At 46.2% G+C, this 15,022-nt stretch overlaps 1 protein-coding gene across 1 annotated transcript; it reads right to left on the bottom strand.

The window, feature by feature from the left end:
• Nucleotides 1–447: 447 nt before the first annotated feature.
• mapk13 (mitogen-activated protein kinase 13) lies at nt 448–14,683 on the bottom strand. The gene is made up of 12 exons (XM_034538307.1): nt 14,436–14,683; nt 12,461–12,590; nt 7,025–7,083; nt 6,429–6,534; nt 5,901–5,930; nt 5,025–5,072; nt 4,240–4,354; nt 3,512–3,583; nt 2,909–2,988; nt 2,342–2,420; nt 1,672–1,845; nt 448–1,244 (listed from the first exon to the last, which is right to left on the bottom strand). Exons 1-12 carry the CDS (start codon nt 14,546–14,548, stop codon nt 1,159–1,161), a joined length of 1,092 nt encoding a protein of 363 aa, XP_034394198.1. The 5' UTR covers nt 14,549–14,683; the 3' UTR covers nt 448–1,158.
• Nucleotides 14,684–15,022: the final 339 nt, after the last annotated feature.

Genomic DNA, 15,022 nt, shown 5'->3' with positions numbered 1-15,022 from the left:
TGAATAGACTTACAATTCATTTCTTTACTCCTGGATCATTCTTAAATAACTTAATTTAAATAATCGATCGCTTTTGAAGCTTAGTTTTCAGTTTTGATCAATCATAAAGCCATGCCAAATTAGTTGTCATTCTACTTATATTTACATATTATATATTGTTTTATTTTGACGACGAATTTACTCACTTCCGCTATTACGGTAGGCAGTGGACTAACCTTACCTTGATAGCAGCAGTGTGATACGTTTAGCCCGCCTCATTGACGTCACCACGTCGTGATTTTCGCGCGCAAGCTACTCAACAGGGCCAATGACAACAATCTGCATTGAGCGAGTTTTATGCTTTCTAAATGTGTCATTTTCAAAATTATAACTCTGAACTACACGTGGAGTGGAAACCGTACACATGTTAGTCACCCCATGTGCACTAAACATGCGGGCACACATTTTGCTCATGAAAATTGTTTATTCTTTCAATTTACACACATGCACACCCTCACCTGCTCAAGTGCAATTAGATGGCACAATGAATTAAAAACAGAAACACCTTACAGCAGCCTCCAAATGTACATGCCCAGTAAAGTACATTTTCAAAGGCTGCTACATTCGGGACATGAATAAATCAACTAGTTGCTTTTAGCGTCACGGTCACATATGGCAGCGGACACTGGATACAGATGGGACATTCACACAGTAAATGCTAATCTTTTGTTATTTGTTGTTCAGGGGTTTTCAGGGCATTCACTGGCAAATCCTAATTTAATTTGATGACATAAAGATTACATGTTCACCTCAAGACTGCAATGGTTTTCCTCACAAGAGATTCTATTTGACTTGAGTTAGGCCAGTCTTTTCTTGGGCAGCAACATTTGCTATTTGCTGCAAAAACAGAACTTTGTACACATCTTGTCTTATTGTTTAATTGAAAAAACACATTACAGTAAATGGTACAGTAAATTCCGTGACACAATATATTGATAGGGAAAGTGTAACATGAAGAGCAATCCACACTTATGGAACAATTGCACTAAAAAAAGTTTTGTCGTAAACATTCTTCACTATCCAAGATACAACAAACATAGTGAATCCATGGTTGGAATATACAAGGGCACCATTGGCAATATGCTGTGGGGGTCGGGTCATCAGTGGTCATACATCGGGTCACGGACACATAGTCAGGGAGTTTTTCCTCTTAGAGTCCCGCCGTGGGAACGGCACAAAGCTTCTCACCTCTCGAAAGCATAACTCTGTGGGCAGAAGGGGCAAGTTCACAACTCCAATAATAATTCAAACAGAAAGCTATTAAAGGTGTATTACATCATAACATTAACTATTAATTACCACATTTACAGAAGCCCTGCAACAGGATGTTTGTGTAGTTATTCAATATGGCCAACATGGTAAACACTTGGGGACAAATGGCCACTTCAACCAAAAGCATGATAAGTTCCAATGTTTACTGTGTCCACTATGAGACAACCGTATTACTTCAATATTTACTATACAACTACACAGGAATTGTTTTTAGAAAATCTCTTTTCTGAAAAGTTGTAAAAGGTGACCATAGCTGATCTATGATCTAGCTGACATCTATACACTATAGAGATATACCGTATACACTACTCAAATCCCAAAACATTGATTATATTATGGCTTTTTGCGTTTTTTGCTTACCCTTCCACTCATCCAGGGTCAATGTGGCGTTGTCATGGCTGTCATCGTATGGTTCAGGCTCAGGTAAGTCGTCCGGGTCCCTTAGTCTGTCGAAATACGGGTGCTCCAGAGCCAGTTCTGCTGTGGGTCTCTCGTCTCCGTCTAGAACCAGCATCTTCTCCAGCAGGTCGATACCTGCAAACGGTCGGTGGTACAAAAATAATGCAACAACTTGATCAAACATAAAAAACACATCAAATCGTACGTGTCAATGTTTGAAACATTCTACTGACATTAGCCATATGGATGGTTGCTGCGAGCGTTTCAGAAGCAGAAGGTTGAATTTTGTATAGTCCAAAGTACTATTTGTTTTGTGCCTATTTTGTTGTTTCCAAAAGATACCCCAAAATATTTTGCTTTTGCCAGATAGAGAAATGCACCACAGATCGCTTATTGCAGGTGCAATATAAGTCACGACGGTGTTAATTCAGTGAAGGACAGTAGGAAAATGAGTATTACAAGCAAAGGAAAAATGATTACTTCAACAACCAGCATTTGCTTTCCAACTGCTGTGGTGGACCGGAGTAAAAGAATGTGCTTGTACTAAATGTGTCTTAAGTTTGATAAAAAGGTCAAATATCAAAATCTGTGGACTGGTCGAGCTCAAGAAAACGGCTGTTGCTTAACTCACCCTTTGCACTGGCTCTGGGGAACAACGTTGAGAAGTCTTTTCTGGGATAGCGAGGAAGGGCCTTAATATAATTTTTGGCCTGTGTTTAAAGACAAAAGACAAATTAATTAGGCATCAAAAACAAAATTTGACCAAATATAATGCAAATCAAAGCTATTTGATTTCCCTCTCTGTTCATGACCTATAGATTATTACAAGTACATTCATTTCCACTGATAAAAAACTGTCACTGAGGGTAGCATGCAATTAACTAAATACACACACACACACACACACACAAACACACAGCTAACAATAAACTACATTATATTGTTCAAAGCATCACTTGATTGTGACATATTAGCGTGTGTGTCAATGACACATCAACTGCATCAGTCTGCAAATGATACAGAAGTTTCTGTAAAAAATTAATGAATCCTTGCAGCATCTTATTTATAAGTTGAAATACATTCTGGACCAATTTTTATATACATATATATATATATATATATATATATATATATATATATATATACATATATATATACATATATATATATATATATATATATATATATATAAACCTACCTCTTGGCTGTCCAGCTTCTGTATGAACTCTGCTCCAGGTACTCCAGTCACTTTCATGATCTGAGTCAGCTGGTCCATGTCTGGTTACGGTAACAATCAAGGATTTGGTTTAGTTTTTTAATTTGGGTTGTTCTGGTGGTTCAATAAGAAAGTGGAAAGTAGGGTTTCCATGCAGGGCCATGAAACAGATTATTAAAGGAAAGTCAAAGCCACAAGTGAGAGCTTTATTTGCGAGTAGATGCTATAAATAATTAAATTGCCTGAAGTGCAAAAAGGGACATAAAAAGTGAATCTAAAACATGCAGGGAAAGTATGTAATATAGTGCAGCAGTAGCTGCCTGAGGAAACGTGTTTTTGCTGGATGCAATAAATTGTGATTGCCTTTTGTGTTCCATTCTGCACCTGATTTATATATTGCCCGTCACAGAACTGTCACTTTTGAATAAAGTGGCTTGAATGGCATTTATTATTACATTAATTTAATAAAGTGCCATTAAAACTTGATGTCATTTAGGAATCGTTTAGTACATTTACGTTTCTACACACTGAAACATATTCATTATCTGGCATTACACAGGCTTCGAATGGCCGGTGAAAGGATACAATCTCTCCCTTTGAAAAGGGTTTTGCCGTTGATCATTTCTGCCATGATACAGCCCACAGACCAGATGTCCACTAGAAGAAACAAAGAAGAAGAAAAAAACCAGTGAGAACCCTGAAAAGCAAAACATGTCACAGAGTGTTTTAACTTCAGCTCAGTACAGTGCAAATGGGGAAGTTGGCATTTATATGCCAGAGCAAAGTTCCTCGTCACTCTTGTGCTGTTTATGTTGGGGAATACTTGGTGAGTGATACAATCCCACGGAGGGTACGAACTTGCCAGAGTTGCTCTCTGTGCTACATCCAATTCTGTAGCTGCCATTTACAGAATGAAAAAAATAGACCACTATCTCCTAAAGAAGCATACATCTTGAGAAAGTCAGTTTCATTGCAGTGACAGCACTGTCATTGAGTCTCAGCACTATCAGGCCGCTGTCAGATCCATCTTTGTCAACTGCTAACAGATTAAGGGGGAACAAAAAAAAGTATAGCCAAAATGAAACCAGTGAAACTTTAAGTGCATTTCACGCACGAACGGTGGGATTATAAAAAAAAAAAAACTGCTGACCCATAAAGTGCCGTACAAGCCACAGCTGAAGAAAGAAACCATTGTAACTGGAGATGTTTTCACATGGCAAACAGCAAACAGTGACAGCACCGACCGGCCAACTTAGTACTTAGACGACAGCGAGGTCAGAGGTCAGAATGTGTAACGGCAACGATTGTCTTGCCAGTCTGGGTGTAGTGCATCCAGTTCAGAATGACCTCAGGTGCCCGGTACCAACGGGTCACCACGTAGCCCGTCATCTCAGCGTCAGTACTGCGAGCCAGCCCGAAGTCCAGGATCTGCATCGGCAGCAAAGACAGGAATCACAACCAGGAACTTGAACCCTGGACATGACCGACGTAAAGCTAACTGGGTTTTTCGTCTTTCAATTTTACATTCAAATGTCTTTGTCACATTTGCTCAAACTGTCATTATTCCCTGAAAGTAGTACATGAGATAAATAATCATCAATAAATACAACAAAAAAAGCAGGTTCCTCTTCCTCCTTTTAGTTTCCCTACACAACCACATGGTCGATCGCTGCAGGTGAATTCCCATCAAAACTGTCAAACTGGGCAGCGCTGATCCAAAGAGAATCAAGGTCCTGTCTCGGCATTGCCTATTTCTCGCCTCAAATGTTTTCAGAAACTTATTCTCGTGTGCCCTTCAGCTGTGAAATTAGGTAGCTTGTGACCAGACTGCCATGTTGGAAACAGTCGAGCCAAAAACTAAGCAAACTGGGCTTATTTATCCCCATGTGCACGAAAATTGTTATTTTAATAAAAGTGAACAACTGCAGCTTTAATTAACATATAGACTCATATTGGTCATACCAGTTCCAAGATATTATCATACATCAATAGCAATATCTTAAAACATATTTCTTGGCATTTCGATCATATGATTCCTACTACTTTGTTGCTGCAGGGTGCCTATCATATCAGGTTTGTAAAGCTTCGAAGTACAAACCTTCAGTTCACAGTCCTGGTTTACAGCCAAGTTTCCGGGCTTTAGATCCTGTAAAAGAAAAGGAGCTGAGTGGTGGTTACTTATTGCACATAGTGATTAACAGCACATGAACTTGTCTGGACTGGGCAGTATCACAACTGCTTGTAGTTCCTGAGGTTTAACGTGACTCAGGGATTCAAATGGTGAGACTCGACTGTGCGCTGCTCATACGACTCACTGCAGCATTTCTGCAGGGTCACTCGTAAAATACTGTGACATAATGTGTGTGTAAGTGTGGCACTCTTAGTGAGTGTTGATAACACCTTAACTGTGCAGCGAGTACAAGAGTAATAGCAGCCCAACACCGACAGAATCACGTGATTGATCATGTTTGCTAATCTCAAACAATTTGTTGCAGCTCATCCACAACACACAGATGCCTTTGGTAATATATGAGCATAATCAAAAAATGAAATGAAAAGCAATTAGTGTGTTTGTAAATCTAATATTAAGACGCCATTAATATCTGACTGATATGAAAGGGCTGTATCGATCTAAACATTACTTTCCCCAGACAACACACACACACTTGGCACCAGTGAAGGGTGTGGCCTAACGTCTCGAGACTTGCAGTCAAACATCAGCGAGTGAACTCATCCTACCTGTTGGGGCAGGGTTTGATCTGACTTAATGACTTCAATCAACATTCCCATGGATTTCACACAGCATGTGTATGTGTGTCATCTGAGTCGGAATTGCTTGCAAAACAAATCACTGCACACGTTACAATTTCTTAATAATAGCCCTCATCACAGACCAAAACCTTTTCTCAGGATAAACCTTTTGTTTTTTTATATATATATATATGCCTAAATATCTAGATTGACTTGTGCTTACCCTGTGGATGATTCCAGCCTTGTGAATGTACTGCAGAAAGAGGGAGACAGAGCAGGAAAGCAGACACTTTTATTGCAGTAAAATCCAAAATGCATGGTATCTGGCTTTTAATTATATATATGGTATTTTGTGTATCTTTATAATGCCTGTTGACATGGTAGTTTTATTACCAGTCCTATTTGCACTTTTTGTCTATTATATCTTAATATAGCATAATGTATTATTACACTATATATAGTATATACTAGTTTATCATAGTGCATAACTTTGTCTTTTCCGTTTTAAAATATTTTAACTGTTATCATGACCCATTTAAGAAACAACAGGTTGACTCTCCCCTGCACCCTTTATTATGCGTGTATGTGCAAGTGCAGACAATTCTGCAAAATTATTGTAGCATATGAATCTGGCATGAATCTGTGCATCATGATTACTGTGGAACGCATTCAGGGGAGGTTTTTGATGAGTCACAAAAAAAAAAAAAACGTTTGCCGATAACATTTATACGTTTGTGAAAGGTCGGCTCACCCTGAGTCCACAGAGCATCTGGTAGACGAGAAACTGGACTTTGTCTTCTGTGAGATGACCTCGCACCTTCGACAGGTCAGTGAACATGTAAGGCATGACCAAGTAACTGGGAAAAAGAGAGGGAGATGGGGCCGAGCGAGCAAGGGGAATGAATGGAAAGACACGGGCAGAATAATTACCTCTATTGAATAGGCCAAACACTGTACAAGCTTCAATCAGTCCAGATCACAAAGAATGCCCAAGGAAAAGCTTTCCTTTGCTGCCTGCTGTTCTTTCCCACACACTGTTAATGCTGCAATCCTGGAGTTGATCCATGTTGATTAAGGAGCTTTGCGTGCATTGTGTAAGTTTAAATAACACAACCTTCAATATGCTCTCTTATTGCAGTATCCTCCTAATTTGCTCCTGCAAAAGTTGAAGTTGAACGTATTCATCTTATCAGCACACTAAATGTAGTCATTTATAATCAAATCAATCTAAAGCTATTCTGTATTTTGCTTCATACATCTCCACAGTTGTTTGCCCCTATTTATGCTGAAAAGAGGCGTTGCCTGTCTCTGCCTGAGGGCTTCGCTCATAAGCCAAAAAATACTCACAAGTCCTGGATCTCGTCGAGGCTCAAGGCAGATGAAAACACATCGAGTAGTCCTATCACCTGGTTGGGATGAAACGTGAGACGTGAAGTATTTACAGGATGTCATCGCATCAAAAATGCTAAATTATAACGCTATTTAAAGTCTCAAAGGTGTTCATTCAAATGAATGTCTGTTGAGTCACCATCTTTCACCAAAGGAGGTGATACGATGGCAAACGAGCCGGTGGCCTAGTAAAGAAAATATAATTTGCAGTAAACTCTGATCACGATCCCAAAATATCTATTAATTGAACTGCTTTCCTCCATGTATTGATGTCCATCTATACGTGACTTGTTTTTTATATCTTATGTATATGTTTTTTACTCACAGTGACACGTAACATTGCTATTGTTGATGAGGTTGTGGCAAACCAGGGGAAAAATGCCATGCAGATACAGCACAGTGTGTGCGAGTGACTTAAATCAAAACGGGCAGACAGGCTGGGGAGACGAGCTGAGGAGACGAGCTGAGGAGACGAGCTGAGGAGACGAGCTGAGGAGACTAGCTGAGGAGACGAGCTGGGGAGACGAGCTGGGGAGACGAGCTGGGGAGACGAGCTGAGGAGACTAGCTGAGGAGACGAGCTGAGGAGACGAGCTGAGGAGACGAGCTGAGGAGACGAACTGGGGAGACGAACTGGGGAGACGAGCTGAGGAGACGAGCTGGGGAGACGAGCTGGGGAGACGAACTGGGGAGACGAGCTGGGGAGACTAGCTGAGGAGACGAGCTGAGGAGACGAGCTGAGGAGACTAGCTGAGGAGACGAGCTGGGGAGACGAGCTGGGGAGACGAGCTGGGGAGACGAGCTGAGGAGACTAGCTGAGGAGACGAGCTGAGGAGACGAGCTGAGGAGACGAGCTGAGGAGACGAACTGGGGAGACGAACTGGGGAGACGAGCTGAGGAGACGAGCTGGGGAGACGAGCTGGGGAGACGAACTGGGGAGACGAGATGAGGAGACGAGCTGAGGAGACGAGCTGAGGAGACGAACTGGGGAGACGAACTGGGGAGACGAGCTGGGGAGACGAGCTGAGGAGACTAGCTGAGGAGACGAGCTGAGGAGACGAACTGGGGAGACGAGCTGAGGAGACTAGCTGAGGAGACGAGCTGAGGAGACGAGCTGAGGAGACGAACTGGGGAGACGAGCTGAGGAGACGAGCTGAGGAGACGAGCTGAGGAGACGAGCTGAGGAGACGAACTGGGGAGACGAGCTGAGGAGACGAGCTGAGGAGACGAGCTGAGAAGACGAGCTGAGGAGACGAGCTGAGGAGACGAACTGGGGAGACGAGCTGAGGAGACTAGCTGAGGAGACGAGCTGAGGAGACGAGCTGGGGAGACGAACTGGGGAGACGAGCTGAGGAGACGAGCTGAGGAGACTAGCTGAGGAAACGAGCTGAGGAGACGAACTGGGGAGACGAGCTGAGGAGACGAGCTGAGGAGACGAGCTGGGGAGACGAGCTGGGGAGACGAGCTGGGGAGACGAGCTGAGGAGACTAGCTGAGGAGACGAGCTGAGGAGACGAGCTGAGGAGACGAACTGGGGAGACGAGCTGAGGAGACGAGCTGGGGAGACTAGCTGAGGAGACGAACTGGGGAGACGAGCTGGGGAGACGAGCTGAGAAGACGAGCTGAGGAGAGGAGCTGAGGAGACGAGCTGAGGAGACGAGCTGAGGAGACGAACTGGGGAGACGAGCTGAGGAGACTAGCTGAGGAGACGAGCTGAGGAGACGAGCTGGGGACACGAACTGGGGAGACGAGCTGAGGAGACGAGCTGAGGAGACTAGCTGAGGAAACGAGCTGAGGAGACGAACTGGGGAGACGAGCTGAGGAGTCGAGCTGAGGAGACGAGCTGAGGAGACGAGCTGGGAAGACGAGCTGGGGAGACGAGCTGAGGAGACTAGCTGAGGAGACGAACTGGGGAGACTAGCTGAGGAGACGAACTGAGGAGACTAGCTGAGGAGACGAGCTGAGGAGACGAGCTGAGGAGACGAGCTGGGGAGACGAGCTGAGGAGACGAACTGGGGAGACGAGCTGAGGAGACTAGCTGAGGAGACGAACTGGGGAGACTAGCTGAGGAGACGAGCTGGGGAGACTAGCTGAGGAGACGAACTGGGGAGACTAGCTGAGGAGACGAGCTGAGGAGACTAGCTGAGGAGACGAGCTGGGGAGACGAGCTGGGGAGACGAGCTGGGGAGACGAGCTGAGGAGACTAGCTGAGGAGACGAGCTGAGGAGACGAGCTGAGGAGACGAACTGAGGAGACGAGCTGAGGAGACGAACTGGGGAGACGAGCTGAGGAGACTAGCTGAGGAGACGAGCTGAGGAGACGAGCTGGGGACACGAGCTGGGGAGACGAGATGAGGAGACGAGCTGAGGAGACGAGCTGAGGAGACGAACTGGGGAGACGAACTGGGGAGACGAGCTGGGGAGACGAGCTGAGGAGACTAGCTGAGGAGACGAGCTGAGGAGACGAGCTGAGGAGACGAACTGGGGAGACGAGCTGAGGAGACGAGCTGAGGAGACGAGCTGAGAAGACGAGCTGAGGAGACGAGCTGAGGAGACGAACTGGGGAGACGAGCTGAGGAGACTAGCTGAGGAGACGAGCTGAGGAGACGAGCTGGGGAGACGAACTGGGGAGACGAGCTGAGGAGACGAGCTGAGGAGACTAGCTGAGGAAACGAGCTGAGGAGACGAACTGGGGAGACGAGCTGAGGAGACGAGCTGAGGAGACGAGCTGAGGAGACGAGCTGGGGAGACGAGCTGGGGAGACGAGCTGAGGAGACTAGCTGAGGAGACGAGCTGAGGAGACGAGCTGAGGAGACGAACTGGGGAGACGAGCTGAGGAGACGAGCTGAGGAGACTAGCTGAGGAGACGAACTGGGGAGACGAGCTGGGGAGACGAGCTGAGAAGACGAGCTGAGGAGAGGAGCTGAGGAGACGAGCTGAGGAGATGAGCTGAGGAGACGAACTGGGGAGACGAGCTGAGGAGACTAGCTGAGGAGACGAGCTGAGGAGACGAGCTGGGGACACGAACTGGGGAGACGAGCTGAGGAGACGAGCTGAGGAGACTAGCTGAGGAAACGAGCTGAGGAGACGAACTGGGGAGACGAGCTGAGGAGACGAGCTGAGGAGACGAGCTGAGGAGACGAGCTGGGAAGACGAGCTGGGGAGACGAGCTGAGGAGACTAGCTGAGGAGACGAGCTGAGGAGACGAGCTGGGGAGACGAGCTGAGGAGACTAGCTGAGGAGACTAGCTGAGGAGACGAGCTGGGGAGACGAGCTGAGGAGACGAACTGGGGAGACGAGCTGAGGAGACTAGCTGAGGAGACGAACTGGGGAGACTAGCTGAGGAGACGAGCTGGGGAGACTAGCTGAGGAGACGAACTGGGGAGACTAGCTGAGGAGACGAGCTGAGGAGACTAGCTGAGGAGACGAGCTGGGGAGACGAGCTGGGGAGACGAGCTGGGGAGACGAGCTGAGGAGACTAGCTGAGGAGACGAGCTGAGGAGACGAGCTGAGGAGACGAACTGGGGAGACGAACTGGGGAGACGAGCTGAGGAGACGAGCTGAGGAGACGAGCTGAGGAGACGAGCTGAGAAGACGAGCTGAGGAGACGAGCTGAGGAGACGAGCTGAGGAGACGAACTGGGGAGACGAGCTGAGGAGACTAGCTGAGCAGACGAGCTGAGGAGACGAGCTGGGGAGACGAACTGGGGAGACGAGCTGAGGAGACGAGCTGAGGAGACTAGCTGAGGAAACGAGCTGAGGAGACGAACTGGGGAGACGAGCTGAGGAGATGAGCTGAGGAGACGAGCTGAGGAGACGAGCTGGGGAGACGAACTGGGGAGACGAGCTGGGGAGACGAGCTGAGGAGACTAGCTGAGGAGACGAGCTGAGGAGACGAGCTGAGGAGACGAACTGGGGAGATGAGCTGTGGAGACTAGCTGAGGAGACTAGCTGAGGAGACGAGCTGGGGAGACGAGCTGAGGAGACGAACTGGGGAGACGAGCTGAGGAGACTAGCTGAGGAAACGAGCTGAGGAGACGAGCTGAGGAGACTAGCTGAGGAGACGAGCTGGGGAGACGAGCTGGGGAGACGAGCTGAGGAGACTAGCTGAGGAGACGAGCTGAGGAGACGAGCTGAGGAGACGAGCTGAGGAGACGAACTGGGGAGACGAACTGAGGAGACGAACTGGGGAGACGAGCTGAGGAGACGAGCTGAGGAGACTAGCTGAGGAGACTAGCTGAGGAGACGAGCTGGGGAGACGAGCTGGGGAGACGAGCTGGGGAGACGAACTGGGGAGACGAGCTGAGGAGACGAGCTGAGGAGACGAGCTGAGGAGACGAGCTGAGGAGACGAGCTGAGGAGACGAACTGGGGAGACGAACTGAGGAGACGAACTGGGGAGACGAGCTGAGGAGACGAGCTGGGGAGACGAGCTGGGGAGACGAGCTGGGGAGACGAGCTGGGGAGACGAGCTGAGGAGACTAGCTGAGGAGACGAGCTGAGGAGACGAGCTGAGGAGACGAGCTGAGGAGACGAGCTGGGGCAGCAGACCAGAGGATCTCCTGTACCGCTGGAGACAAGAGGCGCCGAACAGGAGGTAATCGAAAAGACTCATCTCTCTTACTCTGCTCTGAGAAGGCTGACGGCCAGAGGGGGGAATCCTTAGTTAGAATCTGACCCCATCCCTTTTCCCTCCCGACCTCTTTATTAAAGGACACTTTCTTTGGTTTCATACCAACTGCCTCTTGAGTCTAGAGTGTTTTATTGGGAATGTTGCCTCCTCGACCCCTAGGTTTCCACAAGGTGTGTAAACACAAGCACACACTTGTGCACTTGAAAACGCATGCACGCACACACACATGAACACACATGACGTATACACATCACCACACAGTCACATTTTCTTTTGATACATTATAGTTATTTTATGCATCTAGTTAAAATTGTTTGCCATCAACATTATGTAGTCATATTATTTTATGAATATTAATCTTGCGTACTTTTGTGTATGATTTTGTGAAATGTTAACAGTATTTAGGTGACGGCTTCAAATAAGCAGTGGGTTATCAGTTGTTGTCTCTACGGTTGCATATTTCAATTCCATCAATCCATTATCTGTAGCTTGTTATCCTGTTCAGGGTCACAGGGTCACACTTCAGACAATCCCAGCTGACTTTGGGTGAAGGCAGGGTCATCAGGGTTTATTTGCACCAGGCCATCACTGGACTGGTGCAAATAAACTTAACCCTAAATGTTTACTCGAATAGAAATTCTTAGGCATCAAAGGGCTGAAATCTTAAGGATTGACGCTTGAAAGGCCCCCCCCCCCCCCCCCCCCCCCAAAAAAAAAAAAGTCTAAAGAAAAAGAAGAAGAGGAGTGTCAGGTTTCATCTTCTCACGTTTTCATGCTTCATGTGTTTGAGCAGACGGAGCTCTCTGTAGGCCCTCTTGGCGAAGATCTCTGACTGGAAGGGCCTGTGCAGCTTCTTGATGGCCACTTTTTCTTTAGTCTTCTCATTTATTGCGGAGCTGCGGTGAATAATGGACAAAAAACAAGTCATTAGCTTTGCACTCAAGAGTCTGTGTGCGCCTTGCAGTCTCACTGTGATTTCACTCTTTTGAAGTCAGAGGAGCAGTATGGAAATGACAGGACGGTCTATTTTGAGGTTTCACTCTCGCAAAAGAGGCAAATGAATTCCTGCAACAGCAGAGACGTTCTCAGACGGAGGTCCGGATTCTCGAACAGAGTGGCGGTGTTGGAAAGGGGGTCCGGTGGTTGTATTGAGCATGAACATGTAAAAGGTTTGGCTACCAGTGATATGCACAGTATGTCTGCAGATCACAGTATGTCTGCAGTGATCTGCAGGGCACCACATCGTGGGAGGACAGGCTTGTTAGGCTATTTGGAGCCACATCCACCAACACGCATCACACACAAAGATAGTGCACAGTGCTGACGCACTAATGTCGGATATGAACGCCAATTTAACACGCAGCGGCTCATCCTTTGCCAGACAAGCAGCCAACGTAAATACAGTGCATCTCACACGTACAGTAGTTGTGAAAGTGCTACGTTTCTGTTTATTAATTTGTTCTTTTCCCCATGTTTTCAATTGCCACAACACAATGTATGAGAGATGTGGAATATGTTAAAATTACAGATAATGGTGGTGACTTGATCCCAGTTCATCAGACGGTGCTTCTTTTAAAGACCATCACTCCCACGCTAATGCTTGAAACCCTGGTAACAGCAACTGGCACAATATCTGCAGCTCTAACAACAGAAGCACCAGAAGTCCGCCTTACACCAAAACTGACAATAATGCAGTGATTTATGTATGAGCCCAAATGTCTAATAGCTGCAGTACAAATAATTAATAGAAGTAAACATTTGATGGAGATTGATGTAAGGGGGTGGCAGTACTCGTGAGAATAAAAGGAATTTAGTATTCAAGATAGTGGCACCGGTGGAAGTGCAGGCTTTCGAATCCAACGAACTAAACTACAATGTAGGGAGTTTTTGTTTCTGGACATTTTTGAGTCTAATGGCAGCTGCTTTTGGGAACTTATATATAACTATATTTAAAAATCCTGGCTACGGCCCAGAGTGTAGGCTATGGATCCAAGTGTCTCTGTATAATGTTTGTATGAAACTTGACAGCAGCCTTGTATGTAGCACTATAGATCACTCATAAATCACAATACAGATACAATCACAAATACAATGTAACACAAGCATTTCACCAAACTGCAGCACCAGTTGACCCACACATTAAACACTGATTGTGTGTATGTAGTCAGCTGGATGAACATACCAGTACCTGTAAATCAATAATGTTGAGTGATGCTTGACACCTGTATTCATGTGCATCCCTGACATGTTATTTATTTATCTTTACTACATGTAAACAAACCACATCCAATGTGTGTGTGGATATGTGTGTGCGTGTGTCTGCGCAAATATATGCGTACACACGCGCGTGCGTAGGTGCTGGACAACATGCATGTCATCTGCTTCTGTGGCCTCCCTCCACAACGTATCCCTGTACATTTGCATGTAACTGCACTAAGAAATGAAAGTGGAAAGTAGCCATCTTTAATATCGACGTTTCCACTATTACAACATCTCACCTCTGTTATTGAACCTATACATCCGTTTGACGGGGACGCGTCACGCGCTACGGATTTAGGATGCGCGACTAAAGTATCGGGCGTTATAACTTAATAACGCGTCGACAGTGTTGGGGGGTAAAGCGGACGCTGCGGGCTCCAGACGGAACAGCGCTCGTGCACAGTCCGTCTCAACTACGACACACACACAGAGACGCACGCGCACACACACACTTCACGCCGCGTAAGGTAGACGACACTCACCACACCGAGCCGTACGCCCCGGTCCCTATCTGTTTAAGCCGTGTGTATTTCTCCGGGACCTCCCACACCGTGCTGTTGATCTCCTCCCGGTAGAAATGTGCTCGAGCCTCCATAATGAAGGGAATAAGGCGAAGCTTGGGGGAGAAGAAAAAAAAAAAGTTCTCCACCCTCCTCTTGTAAAGCTGTCACTTGTTCGGGAGGTAAAGCACAAACACTGCTCAAAGCGCGAGACAAGACCAGTTACAACCTACAGCTCACTTCCGTGGGAGGTTTTCAAAATAAAGCCCGTTACGAGTTCGCTGTGTGGGAGTAACCCGGGAAGAAAACAAATGTATTAAAGTAATATGCATCCTGTAAAAACTGCTTATACTCATCTCTTATAGCTATGATTATATTGAGATTGTTGGTCTGTGTTTGCCTTCATTAATAATTAATACATGCTATACATGAATGGCGTGTAAAGGAAACATTATCTCGACACATTCATTCTGGAAACACGGCATGTTGTTTGTTATATTGTTTGACTTTCTTGTTTTTAAAGATGCTCATTTTATGGGTTTTTTTAAAATCGAAATTAAACTTTTATA

This window comes from Cyclopterus lumpus, chromosome 7, assembly GCF_009769545.1.
Source record: "Cyclopterus lumpus isolate fCycLum1 chromosome 7, fCycLum1.pri, whole genome shotgun sequence".
Classification (NCBI taxonomy): Eukaryota; Metazoa; Chordata; class Actinopteri; order Perciformes; family Cyclopteridae; genus Cyclopterus; species Cyclopterus lumpus.
Note: the sequence above shows the minus strand (reverse complement) of the source record. Positions and strands in the feature narration are given on the sequence as shown.